General features: G+C 36.8%; 3 protein-coding genes across 5 annotated transcripts in view; 1 reads left to right on the top strand and 2 right to left on the bottom strand.

Annotated features, from left to right (window-relative positions):
• Positions 1-1,968: 1,968 nt before the first annotated feature.
• Positions 1,969-5,997, bottom strand: LOC145213966 (uncharacterized). 3 transcript variants are annotated; one of them, XM_080082384.1, is made up of 6 exons: positions 5,585-5,997; positions 4,805-5,133; positions 4,413-4,560; positions 3,872-4,020; positions 2,352-2,478; positions 1,969-2,191 (listed from the first exon to the last, which is right to left on the bottom strand). In XM_080082384.1, exons 1-5 carry the CDS (start codon positions 5,585-5,587, stop codon positions 2,376-2,378), a joined length of 732 nt encoding a protein of 243 aa, XP_079938510.1. In that variant the 5' UTR covers positions 5,588-5,997; the 3' UTR covers positions 1,969-2,191; positions 2,352-2,375. The 3 variants fall into 3 exon arrangements, with proteins under 3 accessions (XP_079938510.1, XP_079938509.1, XP_079938508.1); XM_080082383.1 differs by having other exon boundaries at positions 2,334-2,478; XM_080082382.1 differs by having other exon boundaries at positions 1,969-2,478.
• Positions 5,998-11,024: 5,027 nt separating this feature from the next.
• LOC145213576 (uncharacterized) lies at positions 11,025-13,905 on the top strand. Its single transcript, XM_080081918.1, has 2 exons — positions 11,025-11,305; positions 11,533-13,905. Exon 2 carries the CDS (start codon positions 11,876-11,878, stop codon positions 12,422-12,424), a length of 549 nt encoding a protein of 182 aa, XP_079938044.1. The 5' UTR covers positions 11,025-11,305; positions 11,533-11,875; the 3' UTR covers positions 12,425-13,905.
• Positions 13,906-14,145: 240 nt separating this feature from the next.
• The window catches only part of LOC145213573 (E3 ubiquitin-protein ligase RNF31-like), a 75,086-nt gene continuing 62,648 nt past the window's right edge, over positions 14,146-26,583 (bottom strand). The window contains exons 19-23 of the mRNA XM_080081916.1: positions 23,113-23,254; positions 22,885-23,003; positions 16,456-16,623; positions 14,585-14,692; positions 14,146-14,495 (exon numbers count right to left, since the gene is read on the bottom strand). Coding sequence (XP_079938042.1) covers positions 14,274-14,495; positions 14,585-14,692; positions 16,456-16,623; positions 22,885-23,003; positions 23,113-23,254 — 759 coding nt within the window. The 3' untranslated portion in view covers positions 14,146-14,273. The remainder of the gene's footprint in view (positions 14,496-14,584; positions 14,693-16,455; positions 16,624-22,884; positions 23,004-23,112; positions 23,255-26,583) is intronic.

The following is a 26,583-nucleotide window of genomic DNA, read 5'->3' on the forward strand; positions in this document are numbered from 1 at the left end:
GTTCTCCACACCCTAATACTAAGCTCAACTCGTTAGCTTTGAGACATCACGGATTTGCTTTGTGAGGAGCTGACATTCCCTAATGCAAGGATTTACAGACCGTGGGATCAGACGGTAAAAATGAATGAATGCAATACAATATGGCAGCCTTGCGTCCTGCTTAATACGATTTCCCACATAATCGCAACCTCAGTAAGTCGAGGGTTTCTAAAGATGACATGCCGGCGACTTTCATGGATCGCTCGGTTTGTGCGTTTTGCTCATAAACAGCACATTAGGTAGATTGTTATTCCACCGTATCAAACACATACGTTACATATTTCTTCGTAGTAATTATAGTTTAGTTGACATCTACCATACACTAAAAAGTTATCAAAGCTTTAGACAATTACGCAATACTTTGACATATCCCAAGTGTGGGCTAGGCGTTAGATCTTAGAAGTGTAAATAAATAAAGTAACGTAACATAATGTTAGGCGTAGCTTGGTAATACAACATTCATCAAAATTCAAACTTAACTTTGATTGATTTTAACGAACAACATTATCATCGACATCGTGGTCCATTCTGCTTTGTCCGCATCTTTGTGCTTGTTTTCCATTTCCGTGGCGATGTTTGCTACTTCAGGTCACGTCGCTGCTTGATTGGTTGAAGTATCAGAAGGTGTTGCGGGTTCTGATCACGACGGGGTATCACCAATTTATGTAGCAGCCTTGTATTGATGATATTAAAGTGATATAGCATCGTTCGAAACAACATGTATATATACGTACAATTGTCAACGACAAACAGTCAACACAAGGTGACAACATATGGTATACAGCTGTGTGGCATTAAATGCTTGAGGTGTTAATTGATTTACTTGTCAAATACGTTTGTACATATCATAATCCCACACAACCTCTACGACACCACGACATTGCAGTTTGTAAACAATTTTGACTTTGTGAACAATTTTGACAATTTCTGACCTATGCTATAAATTTTTAACCATTTTTCGACTTTTTTTGAAGTCAAAAAAACAATGGCCCTACTCATTGCATACGGTACTCAGTGGTTGTATTGTTGTTGTAGTTTGGACTCTAATCCCAAGAGCAATAACAACGTGGTGACCGAAATGTTCTAACTCTGGAGTTCAACAACATATGAATGATATGATGTTTTAAGTTCGAAGTTTATGACACTTCGTACTGAACAATGCGCTAAAAATGTGGTTATAAAACAATATGGGCGAGGAAACACTTGGTTTAGCCGCTAACTTAGCGCAATAGTCTATAAAGTTTCCAACAAACCTGACGCTCGAAGCTGTAGACATACTGCAATATCCGAAATCCGTTTGAATATTTCAGTACCGTATTTGCTCGATTGTAAGCCGCCCTCGTTTATAAGCCGCCCTGGATTGTAAGCCGCATGTTGAGGTGTTAAAAAAATAATCTAAGCCGCCCTCGATTGTAAGCCGCACGCTGGAAGTTTAAATACAATTGTTTGTTAATACATATCTTTCTGTTGTTATCTGGTATGACTATTTGCCCATATCTCTTTGCTACGTTGATAACTGTACCCAACAGAACGTATATCGACGTATAATCTGTACACGCATACATGTTTTGAACCCCAAATAATTTAAAATGTTGGAGTGTAGAAATAATTTCGGTATAAATTAAAATATAAGCCGCCCTCGATTGTAAGCCGCCCTCGATTATCAGCCGCACAAACGGCAGCTAAAAAGCAATATAAGCCGCGGCTTACAATCGAGAATGTCTAAACTTAAAGATTTGAGCGTCAGTTGAAATTTACTGTTTACTAAGCTGCTAAACAACTCGAATTGAAAGTAGTTTCGCTCAACTTTCGCATTGTTCGACTTGACAACATTGTATTAAATTGGACACAAAATTGGTCACTAATATTAAAACACGAACTACACGCAACCTTTGTGACGACTTGAGCACTTATTAATTGAAACACAAGTAGAACAGAGTTACTTGTATTCACGAGCAAAGACCAACGATTTTGATAAAAGAAAAATACTATGTTGCACAGAAAAAGCGTTGCTCCAATCATAAAGCAATTTTTTCGCAAATAGTTTCCATTGTAAGAGTATCGCGGACTGGATAATTTTGTCTCGCCGGCCGGATATGCATGTTTGGCTTCATATATGTTTGCGACAACTTTGTAGTGTGTTTCCTAATACCTACGGAAAAAATAAAAAAGTTTACTGTGGAGATTTTAGTTCCCTATCTTTTTTAGAGGAACAGATGGTATGTTATCTGTTCTCATTAAAAAACTTTTACTGTTTGAGGCGAAACGTTTTTCAGTGTCGTTAATATATGCACCAGTTGTATAAAGTGTACGTTTTTGTCGATCATTGGAGTTCATCAACTTTTGACGTTGTCTACTAAAGCTTTACAAGACTGTCGTCCGTGGTTCCAATGGGAAGAATAAGTTCGTCCACGATATGGTAAAACGAAGACAAAATCGCTGAAATGTATTGGATTAAGTAAGGTTTGTACAAAGCTACAAAATTGTTAAATACTAAAAAAAAAAAACTTGGTTGAAGTTGCATTAATTACCACATTTAAAACCTCAACGATTCAGAAACTAAAGCTGATTTGCAATTACTAATTCGAGGAGTAGCCTAGATTATAATTCCCACCATAAGGTATATCGTTTAACGTTGGTGTTGTCCGTTTTGAGATACGCAGGGCTTTACATAAGATGTTTGACTTGTGACATACAGATTGCACGTTCTTAGGTCAACACAGTTCTTAGGTCAACACACAACATCCATATATGTAATCATTTAAAATTTATACCGTTCGTGTGTAAGCGTTGAGACAAAGAATTGGTGATGAATCCCAAAGTTTTCCTGTTTTCATTTTTTGGTCAAAGCGTTTTCAGAAGGGTACAGGCTAGCGGTAAATTACAGTGGGTTTCTTCAATGTAATATTGCAATACAAATAACTATGATTTAAAGCAGGGCTTCTCAAACTGTGGGTCACGACCCCAATTGGGGTCGCGTAATATAATTTTGGGGTCGCGAAACATTATGGGTTATTATGTCAGTATACATGCGTGCATTTATTGTTCAAACATCATTCCCGTGTATTTAAACTGCTATATAAACACATTTTGTAGACCTTAAAAGAGTGTTACCAATCTAGTAGCCATATGCGCCAGACTTTTTATGTCTAATGTGTGCAAACAATGCGAAAAAGCAGATACCACAAGCGTCACAATATAGATTATGACGTCATAAAAACTAAGAATGTCAATCTGTGTATTAGGTTAGAAATTAATTTAGGCTTTTTAGGCGCCATTAGATGGTATATATATAAACTACAAGTATTTCTTTACATCATACCCAAGAAGGGGTCGCGTAGAAATTTCTGTTTTAAAATGGGGTCGCAGAACAAGAAAGTTTGAGTAGCCCTGATTTAAAGAATTATGATTTAGGCTTTTACAATTGCAAGGCAACCAGCATTTTAATTAATATAGTTAAGCAATACAAAATAATAACTTAGAAAAAAAATAGTTGGTATTGTGGTGTATGCTTCCTTTATTATGCGGACTTATTTTAAATCAAATATAAGACCTTTACCTTTACGTTAATAAAAGGACGTTTGGGGCCTTCAAAATAACTTGTTGCTTTTCATCAAAAGGTTTGTCAATTTCGTGTGAACATTACCAGTGTTAACAAAGCTTTGACTGTTCTTTGCACAATGTTTGGCACGAACGTCTTGTTTTGGAAAAGTTTAGGGTTTTCATTAAATTTCATTACAGTTGCAAGTCATACCCAATTCCACAAGTTGGAAATTAAAAAATACTAACTGCCACGACGCAAGGAAATTTGACTTTTACCAATAATTTGTACCCATGAATTTGAGGAATTACTGCTGCCTGAAGTGCCGAGGGTTGAGATAGTCGTTGCAACTTCGTGCAACCAATGTCTTTGTGAACACACCTCGTTGACGAAGCTGTTTCTATCAAGTCCACCAATTGGCTTGCATAACCAACTATTCTCTAAAAGAAAAAGATAAGTTTGCCTAACACCGCATGCTTAGGGGGGGGGAATTGGCCAATCTACGATAACAAGCCCCACCATTGTGTTTTTGTCAAACAAAGCACATCTCTTTTTTATCTTTACCAGAGAAAAAAAATGATCCTGTTTGATTTTAATTTATAACAGCGCTCTTGCATATGAGTTTTAATGGAATCAAAGGTATCTGTACCACTCACAGGGGAATTAGAGCTGCCTAATTCTTTTATTGGGCTACAGCGCTGTCTTTTACAATACTTAGCCTAAAGTGTTTCGAGTAGAATCAAAAGATTTAGCATTTCAGTGGAGACTTTATTCACACAAATGGAATGATTTATGAGTTGCAGTAGGTGTCAAAGTCAAGTATTTACCCTACCTCCCTTTCCAGGCTGCTGCAACTCGATGGTGGCACTCTTGTAAAAACCTTGGTGCTTGTGCTTAAACTATTCTTTGTCATTTTGGAAATCTTTTTTGAAGGTTTTGCAGCTTTCCGGGGTACTGAATTGCTGGATTTTGTCATAATTCTACGAAAAAAACGACTAAAGTGGTTTAACTGGTGTGGGACATATTTCTTGTAAACACAAACAAAGATAAGAGAACTTATTTTATCAGCTTCAAAGAGCACAGAATAAAAATGGTATAAACAAACGAACTAGCTGAAAAAGGTTTAGACACACCATGACACCACCATTCCATACGTCGTTGGTGAGTTAATTATGATTTTACAATTGACCGCGATGTGTTTGTGTAAGTAAACTACCGTTTTACCTGCATATTGTTTCATTTATTTGGTTTAGTCTTGTATTCCACTGGTTATTATTATTATTACAATGATTAGATTTGGAGGACTGTAGCCTGGCGATTGTTCCTCGTACTTGACGATGGCTAAAGTGGTGTTTCAGCGGCAAATCTTGGAGACTGGCTTGAAGCATTGGTCTTGGCAAAAGGTTTGGGTAAGTTCGTTGGGGCAAAGGCGCAGGTGATAGGTCGAACCCATCTTCCCTTCTTTTATTTGCAACATAATGTTTCAACTTCAAAGCAATAGATTTAATGACATCAGCTGAAGAGCAGCGGTTGTCGTTAGCAAATTGGTTTTCCTGCAAAAAAACACGTTTTTGGACATTGGTTTTGTGCATGGTAACATGATTAGTACAGTGATCACATAAAGGTGCAAAACCACCCGTAACAACAAAAAAGTAAACACGCTTTGCTAAATAAAATTGCTAAGCACAAACTTTGCTTATTCTTGCACCCGTTCCGCCTGGTAAGAAATAAGCTTTTAAGAAGCTGCCATTGCGTTTATTTTAAAAAAAATCTGCTGAGGACAGAAGTTCTTCGGTTTTTCTCTCGTTTAGGTTTAGGTTTAAAACCTTTAGCAGATTTACAAGACTGTTGTTTACCCCAAGTTTCCTATTACACACTTCAAACACACCAAAAATCTTCTCCCTTATATTTACCCGCAAAACATGTTTGGGCTTGGTCAATATCCCGCAATATCCTAGACGAGTTAAATATGACAAAATATGATATAATCAATAAACAGCTTACCATTGAAAGCTTCAGGTATTTCCGTCAATAGAGTTAAACATAGAAAACGACTCACACACTCGTAATTCAGCTGTGTAGCTATGCCAAATAAATCCTATTTGCCTCGCATATTGTTATGTTCACAATATCGGATATTGAGTTTCCTTTTCACTGACACAGTTTCTTGTTACGCCTGATGACATGGGCTCCTTTGAGGGTATTAAAGAGACCTGTATAACTTTTGACTTTGCGTGGCAATTTCGCTGCTAGGTCAACATAATTTCGCAACATATGTAACTCATTTCATTAAATACGTAACTGTCAAAGAGCTTGTGATGTTATAAATACATTGCAATGCGGATGTTTCAACAATTGCAGGTGTCATCATCAATGCAGCAATTGTTGACGTCTTAAGACCTATAGGAATATATTCTCTACATTGTATTGTTCAATTCTACATCAAGGATTCTCGACAATGTATTCTACATGTACAATCTTTCTGGCTTTTGATCAAGCTTCTTTTCTAGTCCGTGTATAGTGTTATTAGCAGTAGCGACTCGTGGATAAAACTGAAAGGGGTGCTGTTTCCCCCGAAATAATCATGTCTTTATTTGATGTTGCGTAAAAAAACAGTTATAAAGGGACAAAATATACTACCGTATTTACTCGATTGTAAGTAGCCCTTGTTTGAGGTGTTAAAAAAATAATGTAAGCCGCCCCCGATTATAAGCCGCACAAACGGCGGGTAAAGAAAAAAAATCGATTAAATATGGTACTTAATGGCCCTTCTTACCACGACGATAAGAATTATAGACCATGAGTTTTTCAATTCACGTTCTTGCCGTCTTGAGAAGTGTAAAGTTCCTGGTTAACTTTCAATTACACACAAAGTAAAAAGCTAAACATTTTAATGAGGCAAAACAACAATAAGTCTGGTTCTGAGCTTAAAGTTACGGTGGCCCACAAGTGCAATTCAACAACTTTTTGGCAGACATTTATTTTTCAGTGCAAACATTTATTTTTCGATGCAAACATTTATTTTTCAGTGCAAACATTTTATTTTCAGTGCAAACATTTATTTTTAAGTGCAAAAAAGTTTTTTTGTTGCAAACTTTTTTTAAGCAAACATTTATGGCTCCACACGTAAGACTTACACGGCGTGTCAAAAATAGCAAAATGACATAATAGGCGCAGGCTACGCTCACTAAGACCCTGTTTAGTTTGTTAAGTCATCGCTTTGCCTGGGCCAAGTGTGCTAAGCGATGGCTTAGTGCGGTGGTTCTCAACCTTTCGTAGATCGTGCCCCCCCTTCAAGTAACCTTCAGGACCTGTGTCCCCACTAAGTAGCCCCTTAGGACCCGGTGACCCCTGCACAAAAAACGCAGATAAAAACTCACTTAAATTAAAGTCCAGGAGTTATAGGGATAGTAATAAATTTCTAAAAAAGGTAACGAAAAATCAACTTTTTAGTTCCAGAATCGTTAAAGTTTATTGTTGCCAATAAATTCAGTCTTAATCACATCAAATAAAGTAGGTACGGTACTTGCTGGCCCCAATGTGTCACGAAGACCGAGTGACAAATTGTCGATTAAATCAAAAATACGAATGCACATCTTAATGTGATAAATCAACATATCCTTAATTCTGTGCATAGCGAAGAAAGGGGTTACTCCACGATGGAAAAATGACTTAATGTCTCTTGGCAAATGTTTCTAGTGAAGCGACACGGGAGGCCCCGAGGGCCCCGGTTGAGAATCACTGACGTATAGTTCATTGAACCTGGGCTAAGTCTAAGCGGGTTTAAGTCTGGGCTTAGCGAGCTAAACAAGGTCAACTAATCGCTTAACAAAATTAGCACGGGCTAAGCAGTGGTGGGGTTCAAATTTTTTGTCACCCGGTTCTATCACAAAAGTCATGGTTTTAGGCGGTTCTGTTACAAAAAGTCCATTGAGAGTAACCAGTAATTCTGACCGGTTCGCTGATCTCATAAAATTTCGTGAGACGGTTATATAGAACCGGTGCGAACCGGCTGAATTCCACCACTGGGGCTAAGTAAGTGCTATGTGGACAGATTGGGAGCGGGCTAAGCTGGCTGTGCGAGCGAAGCGGGAGTACAGTTTGGGCGTAAACGGGAGGAAGAAGGCTCAACAAAGCCATATGCAGCAATGGTTTCTAAAGGACTATAGTCAGTATACTTATTAATAGGGCGCAAATAAAAGCGATTTTTTTATTTGAATTTTCAGGACTTAAATTAAATATATGTGTCGGTTTACCAACTTCACTTTGACAATATGAAGCAAAATAGCAAAATACTTCACTTTGGCATTATAAACCAATAAATTGTTCGATATGACGGACATTTTTTTGAGAAGTTAACACAAGGGGTAGTTGAAGTATTGGACCTTTATATTAAACAAAACAATAATAGGAAGTGTGATGTAGACCTATAATGCTTGACAATGAAGCCTTGTTAGCAAGCTTTAATGTAAAACAACACAACATTTTACATGTCATGCAGTGCAGCTAAGACAAACAACTCCAGCGTTTTGGTTTTTGGCACGCTGTACATAGAGTAGGCTACGGACAGAATGTAAATGTGGACAAGTGCAAAAAAACAATTCATCTTAACTTTAAATCCACAACATCTTTGTTATTACAACTTTTACTAACTATAGAAAGTACTGAATTGTTTAATGGCCAAGTTTAACAACCAATTGCCTGTGTAATGTGCAGGTTTATCACGTTTCCACAATTTTACAAATTTTGACACACCCTATAATGGAATACCAAAAAAGTTTCCTAAAAAAAAATATGCAATAAAAAAAATTTTTGCACTTAAAAAAAAATTTTTGCACTAAAAAATGCATCGAAAAATAAATGTTTGCACTGAAAAATAATTGTTTGCATCGAAAAATAAATGTTTGCACTGAAAATAAAATGTTTGCTTCGAAAATAAAGTTTGCACTGAAAAATAAATGTCTGCCAAAAAGTTGTTAAATTGCACTTGTGGGCCACCGTATAAAGTAACTGCAACCAATAAACACAATGAACAACTGCACGCCAAGTAACGAAAACGGGGACATAATATACAATCTGATAGAAATGCGTGACTCAAAAGCTTGTTTTCTAAACCCATTTAAAAATTGGTAATGCGACTGTTAGTTATTAACTGTATAGTTATAACTGTATATAGTTACAGTTAGTCTCATCTTACGAGCAATGCTTGTATATTACGTCACATGCATGGGCGCCGCCACGTAGGGGCAAGAGGGGGCACCCCCCCCCCTGGAATTTCAGTCTACCTCAATTTAACATATTTTGCAGCAAACCTAATTAAAGTGGCAGCGTGGGGATTTGTGACATCGTTCAATGCTTTAACTTTTAGGCAACTCAATTGTGAAGTACACGATTTATGGCTTCATATGTAACAAATTCTTGATGCGGTAAAGTATCAGCCAAAATTTGCCCCCTCTTGCAAAATTTTCTGCCGGCGCCCATGGTCACATGTAACATGAAATTGTTTTCGCACAATTAACACTTGTAGTCTTGTCTGTTACGTAACAAACTAGCTTTGAATCAATCGTAAGCGTTGTAATCAGGGAGTCGAACCGCTAGTCATATGGGTTCAGGTTCGGTTCGGGATCACTTGGTTTTGTTTTAAGGGTTCGGGTTCGGTTCCGGTTTTTAAAAATGTATATTTTCGGGTTCGGGTTTTGTTCCGGTTCGGACAAATTATCCGGTCCGAACCGGTTTGCGGTTTTTAAACCGGTTCAAATTTTTTTTCGTTTCAATTTAATTCTACCCATCATCTACCTGGCCTTATCAAACTCTAAACTAATTTTGCCTGTGCACAGTTATTTTTGACACGCCCTATAAGTTATGCCGCGTGTTCTTTAGTGCGCTGTTTTGAAAAAAAATCGCAAAAAACAAAACAGACTGCATTTTTTAATGGTTCAGTTCCGGTTCGGGTCCAACGCCAAACAAAATATGGGGTTCAACTCCGGTTCGGGTTTTCAGAAAATCGTAATTAGCGGTTCAGGTTCGGTTCGGGTTTAAAGAAATTAACCGCTCAAACCGGTTCGCGGGTTCGGGTTCAGTTCCGGTTCGACTCCCTGGTTGTAATCATATGAAACTAAGTAATATCAATTCCACATATCGGGTAAACTTTCGCGAGGAGTAGTTTAATTTTCGAATGTTACAAAGTTATCAATACGATTTGGCAAACAAAAAAATGTGGTCGAGGGCCGGAATGAAATGACCTCAAAGATATAAAATATATAGGGCCTACACCACTGATCTCTATAAACACTGGATTGCGCTACTCCGTTGAACGGTTGGTTGATTTTGGAAGCAAATTGAAGCGTAATGGCGGCTGAAAAGGAAGCCCCAAAAATGCATTGCGGGCAATGGGGAGAGAGTGGAAAAATGACGATAATTTTTATTTTAGGCAATTGTATAGCGATTTTTGCAGATATGATTTGTAGATTAATAGGACGCATGTATTCCAGTGTGTAATAACCAATAAATATGCGTAGATTGACTGTGATGTGTATTAGTGTATGTGTACTGGGAATACATTATTCAGTTAATGTTGAAATAAATCATTATTAAGTGGTAATAAATGTTTTATTGTGCAATATAAGTAGTTTACATGCATTTATTAATATTTAAGACACAAATCCAACAAGAATGGCTATTTTCTTCACACAAGACGATGTGATACTTTATTTAGCATCACCTTGTGCTGATCCAAACTGCTGTTTTTGATTGTCAGCAAAGTCTTGGAGCTAAAATATGGCTGTTTAAAAGTTTTTTTGTAGTAGGTTTAACATTATTTTGCTTCTATGTTACAAACCATAAATCTAGTAAGCTCACAATTAGCTCATTTAATCTACCCTTTTCAGTTTGCAACCAACATGCGTTGAATTATTTTTTTCTAATGTTGTGAATTCTCAAACTACAAACTGTTAACAAAATTCTAATATCTCAAAGAGATACATGTGTATATAAATACATTTAAGACATCATAGCAGTTAGGGTGGACAAGTTTAACTACCCAAATGAGTTGCCTATTTATGTACTATTTCAGTCAGAATCATGAAATATTGTTTTTATTCTACTTAATAAGCAATTTTCTGCAAAAACACACCTGCACACCAGATCACCAACACTTAAATTCTTGCTAAATAGGACTGAAGGCAACAAATACACCAGCCAAGTTCATACAGATATCCTGTATTTTTTGTTAGATGATCACCATTATAACAGATGGTGCATTCACAAAATAAAAAAACAACCTCAAAGTTGTTTAAGTTTAAAATGTGCAGCATATCATGTTACAGGCAGTGTCAGAAATGATTACAAAACATACACAGTGGAAGTAGAACAGTATACACACACAAAATATTTAATCTGATTCCAATCCCTCTGTAGTGCGTTTGTTGTCGAAAAAGGTTGTTGTTACAGCGAGAATTAATTGTTCCGCTTGGCTGATTTAAGTTCTCCTTTATTCGTGACGTATTGAAATATTCATCCGCGACAGAGCATGTGCTTTGAACGCCACGTTTTTGTGAGCTGCGCTAGTTGCTAGGTTTGCAGTCAATTTAAGTGAATTTATCCTAATTTCTTGTGTCTATGTGTTTATAGTGAAACTAAATGTTAAGAGCAATAGCTAAAATGCTGAATTGTCAGTTGTGGAACCTCTAGCCGCGTGCTAGTAAAGCCCTGGTTACCCAACAGTTGGTATGTTTTATGTTCTTACTTTATTTGTGTTTAACTTGTGTTAATGTGTATTTTAACAGTAACTTGACTTGTTATGAGTAATTGTAAGTAATTTTAATGTAAAATGTGACTGATTAACGTGGATTTAAGTAAGACCTGTGTGTACTGTTAAAACTGCTTATTGTGTGATGGTCGCTATGACGTCATAATGTATACGTATGGCTTATGTAAATTATTTGTGGTTACAGAAAAACCGTTGCCGTTGCTATTGACGTTGTCGTCTTGGTTTATTCGTCAGCGTTGCCTTTTATCGCCAAAAAAGAACATTCGTTGCAAATGCAAGAGTGGGTCGTCTTGGAGGACAGGCTGTAGGACGGGCGCGTTTTACAAAAAGGGTTATCTAGTGTGACGAACGGCGCAGGGCCAGGCTGCGCACCTAGCGGTCGTTACATTAAAGTTTTTCAACTTTTGGAACACAAGTGTTCAACTTACGGAAATCGTTGAAAAATAAGGTTTTTCAACTCATGGAACTCGTTGAAATTGAAGATTTCAACTTTGGACTTTGAATTGTGCATAAGCAAAGTTATCAAGATGGTTGAATCTCAACGCATGCTTGTCAGTTTAGTAAAACGTCTAAACTTGACATATCAAGATGCAGAGGAAATTATGATTGATTCCTCGAATGTGCAACAGTTAAAGGAGAAGATTTCGGCCATTGATGTCTTGTACGACGATTGTGTTGGCAAACATACAACACGACTGGATTTTGTAAAAAAGAAAAAGGAAAGGACAATTAATGCTGCGCTCTCAAGTTTGCGAAGTGGCAAGCAAGAATTTGATGCGCGCACAAATGAATGGTTAGAGGAAGTAAGGCGTTCCAAACCGCCTGAACATTCGAGTAAGGAACCGTCGGTCGGCGATTTTGGTTCAAGAAGTAAGACTGGTTCATATGCTAGCTCGAGGTCGAGTTGCAAGCGTACTGAGGCGCGTGTGAGAAAAGAGGTCGCACTTCTAGAAAAAGAGTTTCTGCAGAAAAAGATGCAAGCAGAAAGCAGCCTTTTGCAGAAAAAGATGGAAGCAGAGACCAATCTTTTGCAGAAAAAGATGGAAGCAGAGACCAATCTTTTCTTTTTTATATAGACTTTGGTCCAGATTGGAAAGAATGGCTAATATTTTGGATTTCCCCTTGTAATCCGCGCAAATTTAGGCTTTTTACGTGTAATCCGCGCAAAAAAATGTTGTCCGCGCAACTTAGCACAGCTTTCGCAGGTAACTATAATAAACTTTCTTTAAAATTTTATATTTTCGTTGCACAATGAACTTTTATGTCGTCACAAGCCTTATTTCGCGAACAATCCACCTAAATCAGTCAAGCACATCAAAACTTACCGATCGTCACGTTTAAAATAACATTTCTATTTCGCTAACGTAGTCGTTAAAAGTACATCTATCTGTATTTTTAGGATCTAGTTTGACTATTAAAGTGACTGACGGCTAGGCAAGTTACATAAAATAATGTGTTTTGTATGACAAATAATTAAAAACAGTTAAGAGCAGTTTGGCAATCACAAACTATCCCCACAAAACAAATCAGCAAAATGTTTGAATCGTATGAAAAATTGTAGAATCTAGCAGAACAGCTGCGTGTGCAATAGAGCAAAACTGCAGATTCGTCGTGTTTATTACTTTATTTAGTTGTTCTTTTTGTCGACTGGATAGTCTTGCAGGTGTTACATACAAATTGCGTTAATCGTTAAATCCACCTGTCAATCCGCGCAGAAAATTGTAATTCCGCGCAAAAATTCGCGCAATTATTTTGACGAAAAAAATATCCTCCGCGCAAAAATAAAACTTTCCAATCTGGCACTCGGTATACCAACAAAAATAACTACAAATCGCACAGAAAGGTGTTTTATTGTTTGGTTAAAGCCAACTGAATAGGCTATCTCGTAAAAGATCTTCTGTTTTTGTTGGTATACCGATTCAAGTCAAGTCTTTTCACAGCTGAGAAGACTCAAGTCAAGCTTCTGAAAAGTGTGACTTAAGTCGGACACGAGACCCCATTAGGGTCATTACTGCTAATTTGTTTAAAACAATAACTGCTTTGACAGTAATTTTCAGGAAAAATCCTGTTTGCTGTTTCCATGAGTCCTGCAAAGGCAAAACAGTTCTTTTTACCTCTGAAAAGGATGCAAACCTTTGTTAGGAACACCATTATTTTCAAAAGACTTGCACTTGCAGTGCTAGTACTAAATAGAAAAACAGTTTCTCAGTTGTCATTTGGTATCAAGGAAGAAGCTATCAATTATCATGCCCAAACTATAACTTTATGAATCGTTTTGGTTGTAAAAAGGAAGCACAAGGTTTAATAATATAATAATAAAATAAATTCTATAACTTAAAGGAAAATAGGTTTCTTGTAAAACCAAGTTTTCGCATTTCTATAAATAGCTTGTTTTCGACTTTGTCGCCGGTCTATTCTTAGACTATTTTTAGACTTCTAGGAGTCTATTTTTAAGTCTTCTATTAGTCTATTTTTCTCCCTTTGGGGATGTGGAAGCTGATTTAATCGTTCGCCTGTGAAACGTTTACTCAAGAATACAAAGAAATAAGAGACACTCTGTGGGGCTGTTAATCAGTCAGCTGTTATTGAGATGCAAGGATCAGACTAACTAAACAATTTGCAATGAACATTACAGTTTACACTGTAGCCGCCTTAAACAAGTCGTCATCGAGGCAGGCATGGCTACACGTGAAATAAACCAGCGTTAGACAGAAAAACCAAAATAATTCCGACAAAAACAGTATGTCTCCGCTTCAGGGAAGGGTTCCCATAAAAATGTATTTGCAATACCTTCAAAGCTTTTGGTTCTGACTTGTATTGTTCACATCATTTTTTACAGCGGAACCTCGGAAACACAAACAAATAATCCATTCTAAATGTTAACAGCGAAGTATGCAACAATTGATTAGCAACGTCTACTGATAATTAGTTATGATGACTTTTGAAAAAGTTGTGTCCAACCCCAACACGTTGATGAGTCAGCGGTAACTCTTTCACTTGTAACAGTAATACTGAAGCATACTCTCTCTCTGTCATTTCCACAGTGGGTTTCGGGACAGATGACTCAACCCGACTAAGGCAGGTTATTAACTCATCAACAGAGAACACATTTGCAGGATCCAATTTGTTGTCATTGATTAGATTAACCTAGCATAATTAAAATGTAATAATCGAGTTGAGTTAATTTTGCTTAAAAAAAAAACAGAAACACTTTTGCAAAAGTTAAAAAAGCATACCAAATACTCTTTGTAATGAAGTTTACAAAGGCCAACATTTTCATTGTGGACTTCCCGACCACAGAAATCATCCTCTAAACCAGTAGAAGTTTCTTTTTGTTCCAGAACCTTAAGCATAAAGATATATTATAAAGATCTAAATAATGCCCTTTTTAACTGAAAAAATAGTCAACAAAACAATACCATAACTGTTTAACAATCAAAAATATTATTTTGTTTTAAATTGAAATGACTCAAACCTACACAAAACTAGAAGGGTGGCTTTCCGATATACTTCCATTTTATATATTCTATACGATATTTACCAATTTACTATACACATCATTTGATCCACACATATGATTGTTTTTGTAAACAAAAACTAATGGGTCCCCACACGCGTGTTTGTGCGGATTTACGGTAAACAAATGTTGCGGTGACTTTTAGATTTTTAAAAACAAATTTTTAGAAAGCATTAACCCAACAATAAAAAAATTGTTCGTATTCTTTTTGCACTATTATTGTCATATAATTACAAAAACATTAAAAAAGAACGAAACAAATACTTTAATTTAATCTCTTGCTTTGACCCAGATATTGTCGTACCATTGACCTGCAGTAACCTCTCAGGGTGCACACGCCAAACGACTGTTTGACCTATTGACACCGTTTTCAATAGACGCCGTCCTTACTGTTCAACAAAACCGTTTAACCTAATTTATACATGCCTTGAGTGTTGATTCCTAAATTGATAGCAAAAAAACACTACATTATGATGAAAGAAAGTTCTGAACTGTGTTAGTAATACCTACTAGTTGACCTTAAGTAACCCATGGTCATGCGGCGGCCAACCTGACAACGAGCATTTAAAAAAACACACATTTATCTTGCAAAAATGTCAAGTTTGATTTTTCAACTTTATTTTGATTAACAAGTTTTGCTTGACATATACGAAACCGAAGCACGCTTATTAGGTTTAAATCACGTCATAGGTGTGAAACCTTCGCCAAAACTGAAAATGTGAGTGACAACTTAATAAAACGAAATAGCATTGCTGTGCAAAACAGCTGATTTCTAATCACCGAAACGACGTCTCGTAAAACGTCTGTCCGACGTCAAGCTGAGCCCTCCTGCTATCGTAAACCAGTGAGTTACTCTCTTGGGACTTCTGCCTACAGTGTCTTTCTTGACCAAACGAGCGTTAGACACATTTACGTTTCGGGGGCCTGTGGGTAAACCGCTGGGTAATTCGGGGTCAAACTTCTGGAGGATCAAGTTTGGATTAATAACTAACATATGTCCAAATTTGAATAAATTTGAAGCACTCTTTCTTTACCAAACCAGCGTTACAAACCAGCGTTAAAAATTTTACGTTTTCGGGGCCTGTGGGTGAACCGCTGGGTCATTCAGGGTCAAACTTCAGGAGGATCAAATTTTGGTTAATAACTAACATCTGACAAAATTTAAACAAATTTGAAGGACTCTTTCTTGACCAAACGCATATAACAAACCATGTTTTAAAAAATTTGCATTTTGGGGGCCTGTGGGTGAACCACTGGGTAAATCGGGGTCAAACTTCAGGAGGATCAAATTTAGATTAATAACTAACATCTGTCCAAATTTGAATAAATTTGAAGCACTCTTTCTTGACCAAATGCGTTTAACAAACCAGCGTTAGACAGAAAAAAGAAAAAAAAAATACGGACAAAAACAATATGTGTCCCCTTCAGGGAAGGGGACCCATAATAAATTTGCTAAGAGTTTAAGCAAAATTGTAAAATGGTTTCATTAAATAATGTTGTGTTGTTAACACACGAAACATAAGGTAAGAATCGTTGATTAAGTGTTTCAACAAATCTTACTAAAGGACAGACCATAATGTTAAAACATACCTGACAATACATGTTTGTGGTTACACCTTCCGTGCCGAATCTAATATTGGCTCTGTTCAAAATGTCCTGGAGCTTTTCAACCTCCATGTCTCTCAAGTAAAATAGGCAATCCCTTGGATGATGAGCATGAAAACCTTTCTTATGACAAGTTGGCAACAAAGTGCATACCTTCATAAATAATACCATTTGTGCTTGTTACCACATCAACTATTATGGTGTAATAGTGATGAGCATGTTTGTATAAGACTATCAGTGTAACCTTATATTGGTATTCCAATGACGGCAAGTAAAGTCAAGTCAAGAAGTGCTAGTAGTTTTATTTGCTCCAATAGTCCAAGTTTATATATTAGAGTTCAAAAACGTATAAACATTTTAAAAGTAACATGTGCATACAAAATACCTGTATTAACTAGAAAAGTTGCTTTCCCATATATTTCCACTTTATATATTGTGTACCCTATTTATCGTTTTACTGTACTATACACACCATTTGATCTACACACATGATTATATCTAGAATGTATGCATCCTGCACAAAAACAGCTGATTTCTAATCACTGAAACAACTGTCTCAGAAAACATTTCTCTAACGTCAAGCTGAGCCCTCCCGCTCTGCACCAAACCACCATAATCATAAAGCAGTGAGTTACTCCCTTGGGACTACAACCTGACTGACAGTGTATACATATTATGGACTGTAAAGGTCATACAAGGTCAAACTTTAGGAGGATCAAATTAGGATCAATAGCTTACATCTGTGTAAATATAAATTTGAAGCACTCTTTCTTGATCAAACACATTTAACAAACCAGCGTTAGACAGAAACGAATCTTTTGGGGTCTAAGCAGTGAAAATGGGTAAATCCTTTTTAAGGCACAAAATTCTTTAGAATACATTACATTGCACTAACCAACAAGGCTTAAAACTCCTAGATGTACTTCAGTCAATACAGCTGTTTTTAAATTTTTGTTTTGGGGGCCTGTGGGTGAACTGCTGGGTTATTCAGGGCCAAACTTTAGGAGGATCAAATTTGAAACTAGAAAGGTGGCTTAGCACATATTGCCCTTGCATATACACTATAACCTATTTTAAAACATTGACATATTTCCTATGCTTATTTTACATTGGGTCCCATACCATCTACTGTCTTTTATAACCTTAGTTGTGATTTTTTTAGATTCTTAAAGCATTAACCCAACAATAAAAAAAACTGTCCGTATTCTTTTTGCACCATCAATGTCATATAACTACAAAAACATTAAAAAAGGACGAAACAAATACTTTCAATTTTTTAACAAACACAAATTTTTCTAGAGAGCCGTAACAGTTGTGTTTCGGACAATATAAATTAAAAAGCAATTTGCTACAAGCGTTACATAACAAATTGTTTTTTCTTAAGTTCGTTCCGCAAAACGAGTAGCATTGAACTGTAGTAACCTCTCAGGGTGCACATGCCGAGGACCAGTTAACCTTTTGACACCGTTTCAATAGCAGGTCGTCCTTAGTGTTTAACAATACCGTTTTGCCTAATTTATACATGACTTAAGTTTTGAATCCTGAATTGATTGTTAAAAAAACCGCTACATTATGACAAAAAAATTCTGAACTGTGTTTGTAATACCTAAACGTTGACCTTTAGTGACCCTTGGTCATGCGGCGGCCAAGCTGACAATGAGCATTAAAAAAACGTTTATCTTGCGAAAAAGCCAAGTTTATTTTTTCATCTTTATGTTGATTAATAAAGTTTTGCTTGAAACATACGAAACCGAAGGACGTTGATGGGTGAATCCTTTTAAAATTTACAAACTTCTTTAGAAAGCCTTACATTGCACCAACCAACAGAGCATGAAATTTCTAGATCAGGGCTCTTCAACAGGGGTTCCGCGGAACCCTAGGGTTCCGTACAACTCTTTTAGGGGTTCCATGAACTTTAAGGGTTCCACAGGGTTCCCCGACCTTTCTTGTACCAATTCAAAAATGATTCATAATATCATTGTGGCGAACAGCAACGCTCGCCTGTACAATCTAGTTAACCTTGTCTAGTTTACCAATTCTAGTTAACCCATTGATCAATTGTGACGTAATAAACCAAGCTTTGCTACTCTGTGGCCGAAGTGCGAGACAAATACAGAAACGACCAATCCAAGTAACATGGCAAATCGTTTCAGTGAATCGTTTTATTGAAGTCACCTTGTATTATGTTTTTTGGGGGGGGTGTTGACTAAAAACAGTGTCGTAGGCAACAGAACATTTTGGGGGTGCCAAATATTTTGTGACTTTTAACAAGTTGTTGAATAACAAATCCAAGATCATCTGCTATTCCTATTTCCTGAGTAACACTAGGCGTTAGGGATGTGCCAAAACTGCAAATGTTCTGTTTGGTCGAGCACCGAGCATCTCACGTTAATGCTCGGTGCGTTACGACGTCACAAAAAAACTCCCCTTTCTACGTTAGTTTCAACTCTACAAGGTCTTTTAAGTCACCAGCGGTGTATTACGCTGTAGCATGCCCATGAAGTGGGCGTTTTTCCACCATCTAATTATTAGATGTATTAGATTCTAATCATCAAAAAACAGCGATGCTCGGTACCGGGTACTCGGGTTCTGGCTCGGGCCGGTCCATCCCTACTAGGTGCAAAAGGTGTTTTCTCTAATGACTGGTGATTTTTACTTTAATATTTACTTAAAGTCTTACATGTTCTTGTTCTATCGCTATGCTCAGAGAGCTAATAAAAAACCAAGTGTCTTTTTAATAATTATTTTCTAAAAATTCCTTTTTGCCAATTTAGTAACTAACATGTGTATACTTCGACCCCTTTGGCCACGCCACTGGTTAAAAATGCACACATTTTCTGGAGCCTATTGTATTACATGCTTAGGCCTATTAAGATTTTTCTTTGTGGGGTCCGCAAAATTTGACAAAACACTTCAAGGGTTCCGTGCCACTTAAAAGGTTGAAGAGCACTGTTCTAGATTATGTACTTTAGTCAGTACAGCCGTTTTTTAAAAAAAAGTTTAGGGGGCCTGTGTGTGTACAGCTGGGTCAATCGGGGCCAACTTAATGAGGATCAAATTCCGATTAATAACTAACAACTGTCCTAATTTGAATAAATTTAAAGCACTCTTTCTTGACCAAACGAGCGTTACAAACCAGCGTTAGACAGAAAAAAATACAGACAAAAACAATATGTGTCCCCTTCAGGGAAGGGGACCCATGAAAACATTTGAAAACTAGAAGGGTGGCTTAGCACATATTGCCCTTGCATATACACTATGATCTATTTTAAAACATAAATATATTTCCTATGCTTATTTTGTATTGGGTCCCATATTAGCCATCGTCTTTTATAACCTTGGTTGTTTCTGCAGGCAAAAACTCATGGGTCCCCACACATGCAAAGTTGAAAATAATGCAATTCAATAGATAACAATGAGTAAGTTTGGTATTGTGAAGACAAACACAGTGATTGGTACTGTGCATATCTAAATATGCTATATGGAGTAAAAACTATTTAAATTAAAAAACTCATTTTAGGGGGCTAGTAGGATAACTAATTGAGGTTCAACACACACAAACTTAAAAGTAGGAAACCACAATGACTCAATCAATAGTACTGCAAAATTTCAGTCCAATCTGCCAACGTTTAAAATTTCAACCACTAGAGGTGTTTTGAGCAACAACCGTTAATGTTTCTGACGTCAAAGGGCTGTTAACAACCCCCGAACTGCAATGGCGCAATAACGATAATTGGCATACTTTACAAGCTATCCAAATTTTAGCCAATTCTGACATTGTTTACAAACTCACCCCTTTTAGGGGGCTAGCGGGGTAAATAATAGGGTTATCCGGACAAACAAAGTGGGATGCACATCTACATAACTATATCTACCATCTGTATAAGTTTCAGCCACATCCATCAAGCATTTGATAGAAAAATGTGTCGGACAAACTTCGGGAGAAAATACCCATTTTAGGGGGCTAACGGGGTAAATACTGGGGTTATCAACAAAAACAAAGTGGAATGCACATCTACATAACTACATCTACCATCTGTATAAGTTTCAGCCACATCCATCAAGCATTTGATAGAAAAACGAGTCGGACAAACTTCAGGGGAAAATACCTATTTTAGGGGGCTAGCGGGGTAAATACTGGGGTTACCAACAAAAACAAAGTGGGATGCACATCTACATAACTACATCTACCATCTGTGTAATTTTCAGCCAAATTCATCAAACATTTGATGGAAAAACGAGTCTGACAAACTTCGGGAAAAAAAACCCATTTTAGGGGGCTAGCGGGGTAAATACTGGGGTTATCAACAAAAACAAAGTGGGATGCACATCTACATAACTACATCTACCATCTGTGTAAATTTCAGCCAAATTCATCAAACATTTGATGGAAAAACGAGTCGGACAAACTTCGGGGAAAAATACCCATTTTAGGGAGCTAGCGGGGTAAATACTGGGGTTATCAACAAAAACAAAGTGGGATGCACATCTACATAACTACATCTACCATCTGTGTAATTTTCAGCCAAATTCATCAAACATTTGATGGAAAAACGAGTCTGACAAACTTCGGGAAAAAAAACCCATTTTAGGGGGCTAGCGGGGTAAATACTGGGGTTATCAACAAAAACAAAGTGGGATGCACATCTACATAACTACATCTACCATCTGTGTAAATTTCATCCAAATCCATCAAGGATTTGATGGAAAAACGAGTCGGACAAACTTTGGGTAGAAGAAAACAAAAGAAAAAAAACAAAAACATTTTGAGTAAAATCAATATGTGTCCCCTTCAGGGAAGGGGACCCATAATAATGTTGCATATGCACAAACAATAAAATCTTGTGCACAATAACTGACTACTACAATTTATGCACAATAGTTACTTTAAACTTTTGCTAACAATCATACAGTATAACAAAACCAAGCATTTGTTAGAAAAGTCAGGTTTGTTACATTGTCATGAAACAAGACTCCATTCACATAATGAAGTTTAATGCCTGTCAAGCATCGTCCTAAACACGCACCGATCAAGCTGTTATGGCATGGGCTGTTTGGTCTTGCGTGCATTTACAGGCAGCCGCATTTTTGATCAAAAACTTTTGACGTAAATTTAGGTCAATCGGCACTGTACGCAAAACGTCTTTTGACAGAGATATATATCTACCACACTGAAAGTGTTAAGGGGGATAGGGGGATGACTGATAGGCTTCTACACCCATACCACTCAAATATGAAACCACAATGTCCCAATCAACTTTGTTAAATTTTGACGAATGGGCCAATATTTGACATTTTGCCCACTAAAAGTGTTTTGGGTGACAACCGTTAATGTTTCTGATGTCATAACAATCCCATGGGGCAAAAGATCCTTGAGCAATCCACAAACACATGTTAGATATGTCTGCTTGCCTATATGACTATTACACCACAGAAACCTTTTGTTTATGGAGCCCAGTAACACAGGGGGCTAGTGGGGTAAATGTTGGGTCTACAGGGTTAAACACAACAATTGACACATATAAATGGCATATTCTACGAGCTTTTCGATTCTGACACTGTTTGAAAACGCAACCATTTTATGGGGCTAGCAGGGTATATGCTAGGGCAGGGGTCGCCAACCTTTACCACACAAAGAGCCATTTGGACCAGTTTTACACAGTAAAAAAACACTGGGAGCCACAAAGCCGTTTTAAAATATGAAATAAAATGCCAATGCAAAAGCCCTTTTTTTATCTCACGACGTTTGACTTTTTACTGTTAGCTAGTTTCACATATTAGGTACACTGGTAAACCAGTCTCGTCAGAAGTGAAAGCAAACGAATCTATCCACGTGGTACTAAAATGTTCTGTTTGCTTTAGACGCTAATTTTCTTGTTTAACGCGTCTTGTGAGACAACAAACAGATATTGTTGCGTGTGCACATACACTGCAAACCAAAACAGTATCTCACTTTGTGTGTTAACCTGCGCGCCACCAGTTACCAGAAGCGGACACGGTCATGTTATTGCACCGTAATTTTCATTTTAGACTTTTGTGTTCGGCTTAATCGTCACAGAGTGTGCAATAAAATGTTATAAACGTTCGGTAATTTTAAGACCTGAGCCGCATCAGAGGGATCAAAGAGCCACATGTGGCTCCGGAGCCGCGGGTTGGCGACCCCTGTGCTAGGGTTATGTAAACAAATGAAGCAGACGACACATCCATATAACCATATCTACCATCTGTGTAAGTTTCATCCAAATCCATCAAACATTTCATGGCAAAACAATTTGGACAAAAAAAGAATATAGAAAGAAAATTACTCATATAAGTAAAATCAATATGTGTCCCCAGGAAACGGGACCAAAATAAAAACGGAATTCCAATTACTCACAATGGCCTGTATTTAAAAAAAACTTGCTGTTTACTTACTTTGCCTTGCCTAAATGGGCTTTTACATCCACTACAAAATTGAAAGGAACACATCAAGCACTTAAAATGCATGCACCCTCCCTTGGCAAGGGCATATCTGAATTTGCAACTCGGGCAATCTGAACATAATAAGATAAAATAACAAAAGCTAAACTAAATTACTTTTCTAAACATTGGACATAACCAAACAAACAGTATTCTTAGCACTTGGTATTTGATTTTGCTTACCAATTCCATTTTCTTTTAAATGTGCTGCAAGACCAGCAGCTTGAAAATCTGGATCATTCATTCGCTTCCAATCCAAAAATTCCTCGCAAGATATTCCCTCATGCTGTACCTCCCATTGTTTTTTGCAATTGTAGCAGGTTGCCTTTTTGTAAAATGTAAACAAAATGAAGACAAAATGGGAAGCTCAGTATTGAATGTAACAAGAGTAACAGATGGTAAAATGTATTGGACTAAATGATCAATTTTAATGGTTTAGTATTAGCCAAATTCAAACTGTTGCACACACCATTTGGGAACACCAAAAATATAGTGCTTAAGCTTAACTAGAAGGGTGGCTTAGCATATTTTGTCGCTGCACATACACTATAACCTATTTTAAAACATTAATATACTATATATTTTAATCAACCTTCACAGTCCCTCAATATCAATAAAGTTCTGTACTGTAGCAGTCAATGCAGCGAAGAGATAAATTTTCTGGTGTACAATACTTGTAACAAAGCATAATAAGTTCTATTGTTAATGTGTGTTGTGATGTCACAATTAATGGAGGTAACAAATACAAGTTTTCCTAATCCAAGGGTTTGATAAACTTGCACTCAGATGCAGGATTGTAAAAACAATTTGGGAACTTACAAATATTGTACTGTTGTTAATGCTACTACAAATGTTTGCCTCCATGGACCCTTAAAACCATCTCACAGACCCCTTGGGGGTCCGCAAACCCCAGGTTGGGAACCACTGTGCTACAGGGTAAAACACAACAATTGAGGACTTAAAATAGTATATTTAATAACCTTTAAATTTCATTTAATTCTGAAAATTAAAAAAAAGCACTTTTTTTTTTAGTTGAGTAAATGTTTGGGCTAAAGGATAAAACACATCAATTGAAACCTACAAAAAGCATATTCCACATGCTTCCCAAATTTTAGCCAATTCCGACCCTGTTTAATAAAGTCACCCATTATAGAGGGCTAGTGGGGTGAATTTGGGGCTACAAGGTTAATCACCACAATCAGCTCCTATGAATGGTAAATTCTACAAGCTGTCCAAATTTCAGCCAATTCCGACAATGTAAAAAAAATGACCCATTTTAGGGGGCTAGGTGTGACATACAAACTAAAAAATGTTAAACCGCAATGACTCAATCAATAGTACTGTAAAAAAATTGAACCCAATCCACCAATGTATACAATTTTGATGACTAGATGTGTTTTGAGCCACAACCGTTAATGCTTCTGACGTTATAGGGCTGTTAACAACCCCCTAACTGCCATGGCGCAAAAACATCCACCAAGCACCCACAAACCTGATTAACATATGACTGGTTGTCCTTGTAACACTACTGCGCCACAGAAGTTTTTCGTTTGCGGTGCCCAGTAACAAACAAATACATTTTACACTTTGGGGGCCAGTGGGGGTAAATGTTTGGGCTACAGGATTGAACACAACAATCGACACCTATAAATGACATACTCTACAAGCTATCCAAATTTTAGCCAATTTCAACAATGTTTAAAAATTCACATATTTTAGGGGGCTAGCGGGGTGAATCATGGGGTTATCAAGACAAAAAAGTGGGATGTACATCTACATAACTATATCTACCATCTGTATAAGTTTCAGACAAATCCATCAAACATTTGATGGTAAAACGAGTCGGACAAACTTTAGGAAGAGAATAACCCATTTTAGGGGACTAGGGGGGTAAATACTGGGGTTATCAAGACAAAAAAGTGGGATGCACATCTACATAACTATATCTACCATCTGTGTAAGTTTCACCCAAATCCATCAAACATTTGATGGAAAAACGAGTCAGAGAAACTTTGGGAAGCAAAAAGAAACAAGGAAAAAGACAAACAAACAATTCGAGTAAAATCAATATGCATTCCCTTCAGGGAAGGGGACCCATAATTAATGATTCAACTTACTTGAAACAGACAAAACTAGTTAAGCAGATGTACAATGGTAACTGTGGGGACTGTGCAGTCAAACATCACAATTAACCAAAAAGGTGGCTTTCTGCTATACTTCCATTTATATATTCTTTTTCTTATTTAACCATTTACTATACACTTGATCTACACATATGATTGTTTTTGCAAACAAAAACAAATGGCTCCCCATACACATGTTTGTGCGAATTTATGGTAAACAAATGTTGCGGTTATTTTTAGATTCTTAAGGACAAACTAGAAGGGTGACTCAACACATATTGCCATTGCACATACATCATAACCTATTTTGAAACAATATTATATTCCCTACACATATTTTATATTGGGTCCCATCACTGGCGTAAAGTACAGGGGTGCGCGGCACCCCGGCCTTGACCTTTGTACAACATCATAATCGCATCTTTGTTTAAGTTATGTTGGTTTCAAAATGTGTTTTCATCCAAACACAAATGCCTTTGTAGTCACATCAGTGATCGAACAAACATCGGTTGAAACGCAATTGTCAAATAAACGGGTATAAACGGGCAATATAAACATGACATATTGACTAACATTTTTTTGTATTATTGATTGCAATTACTTTCTGCAATAAAAATATTAAGATTTTTAGGCTAATAAATTCCTTGGGCCAACATTTAACAATGTAAGGTGCTTATAGCCACTTTTAGATGTTGTTATGTAGGTTTGCATTAACTATTCCCAAGCCGTGTTTAATGACCGTTTGCAAAGCACTGCAACGGCCTAAACTTGATCCAAAACTAAATTGTCATTAAAATTTAAAATTTCTGATTCAGGAAATCATCTATTTGGTACATATGTCATCACTAGGGCAAGTTTTTGCAACTTTTTTTTACACCTTCCGGCAGCTTCCTAAATACTCAGAATTTATGTAGATTGATGTTATAAGCTGTTTGTAGGAATTTTATGTTGCAACTTTTTTCTATTTTTCATGCAACTTTTATCAAGTATTGCGCAAAATGTAAAGGAGTGATTTAAAAAACATGCCATAAAACTAAATTTAAAGCACCCTTTCTTGACCAAACCCATTTAACAAACCAGCGTTCGACAGAAACGAATTTTTTGGGGTTTAAGGGGTAAAAATGGGTAAATCTTTTTTTAAGGCACAAAATTCTTTGATATACCTTATATTGCACCAAACAACAATGCATATAACTGCTAAATGAAGTACTTTAGCAAGTATAGCCATTTTAAAAATTTCACGTTTTGGGGGGCTGTGGGTGAACCGAGAGATCAAACGGGGTCAAAATTCACATGGACCGAGACCAATATCTACAATGTGTGTAAATTTGAAAAAGTTTAAACCATTCTTTCTTGACCAAAATGTGGAAACAAATCCACGTTAGACGGAAAAAAAGAAAAAAAATATAGACAAAAACAATATGTGTCCCCTTCACGGAAGGGGACCCATAATAATCATGCTATTAAACGTTCAAACAAAGCAAATCTGATTCAATTCACACATTGTCCTATTTAGTGTTCCATTTGTAAG

This window comes from Phallusia mammillata, chromosome 2 (genome assembly GCF_965637545.1).
Source record: "Phallusia mammillata chromosome 2, kaPhaMamm4.hap1.1, whole genome shotgun sequence".
Lineage (NCBI taxonomy): Eukaryota > Metazoa > Chordata > Ascidiacea > Phlebobranchia > Ascidiidae > Phallusia > Phallusia mammillata.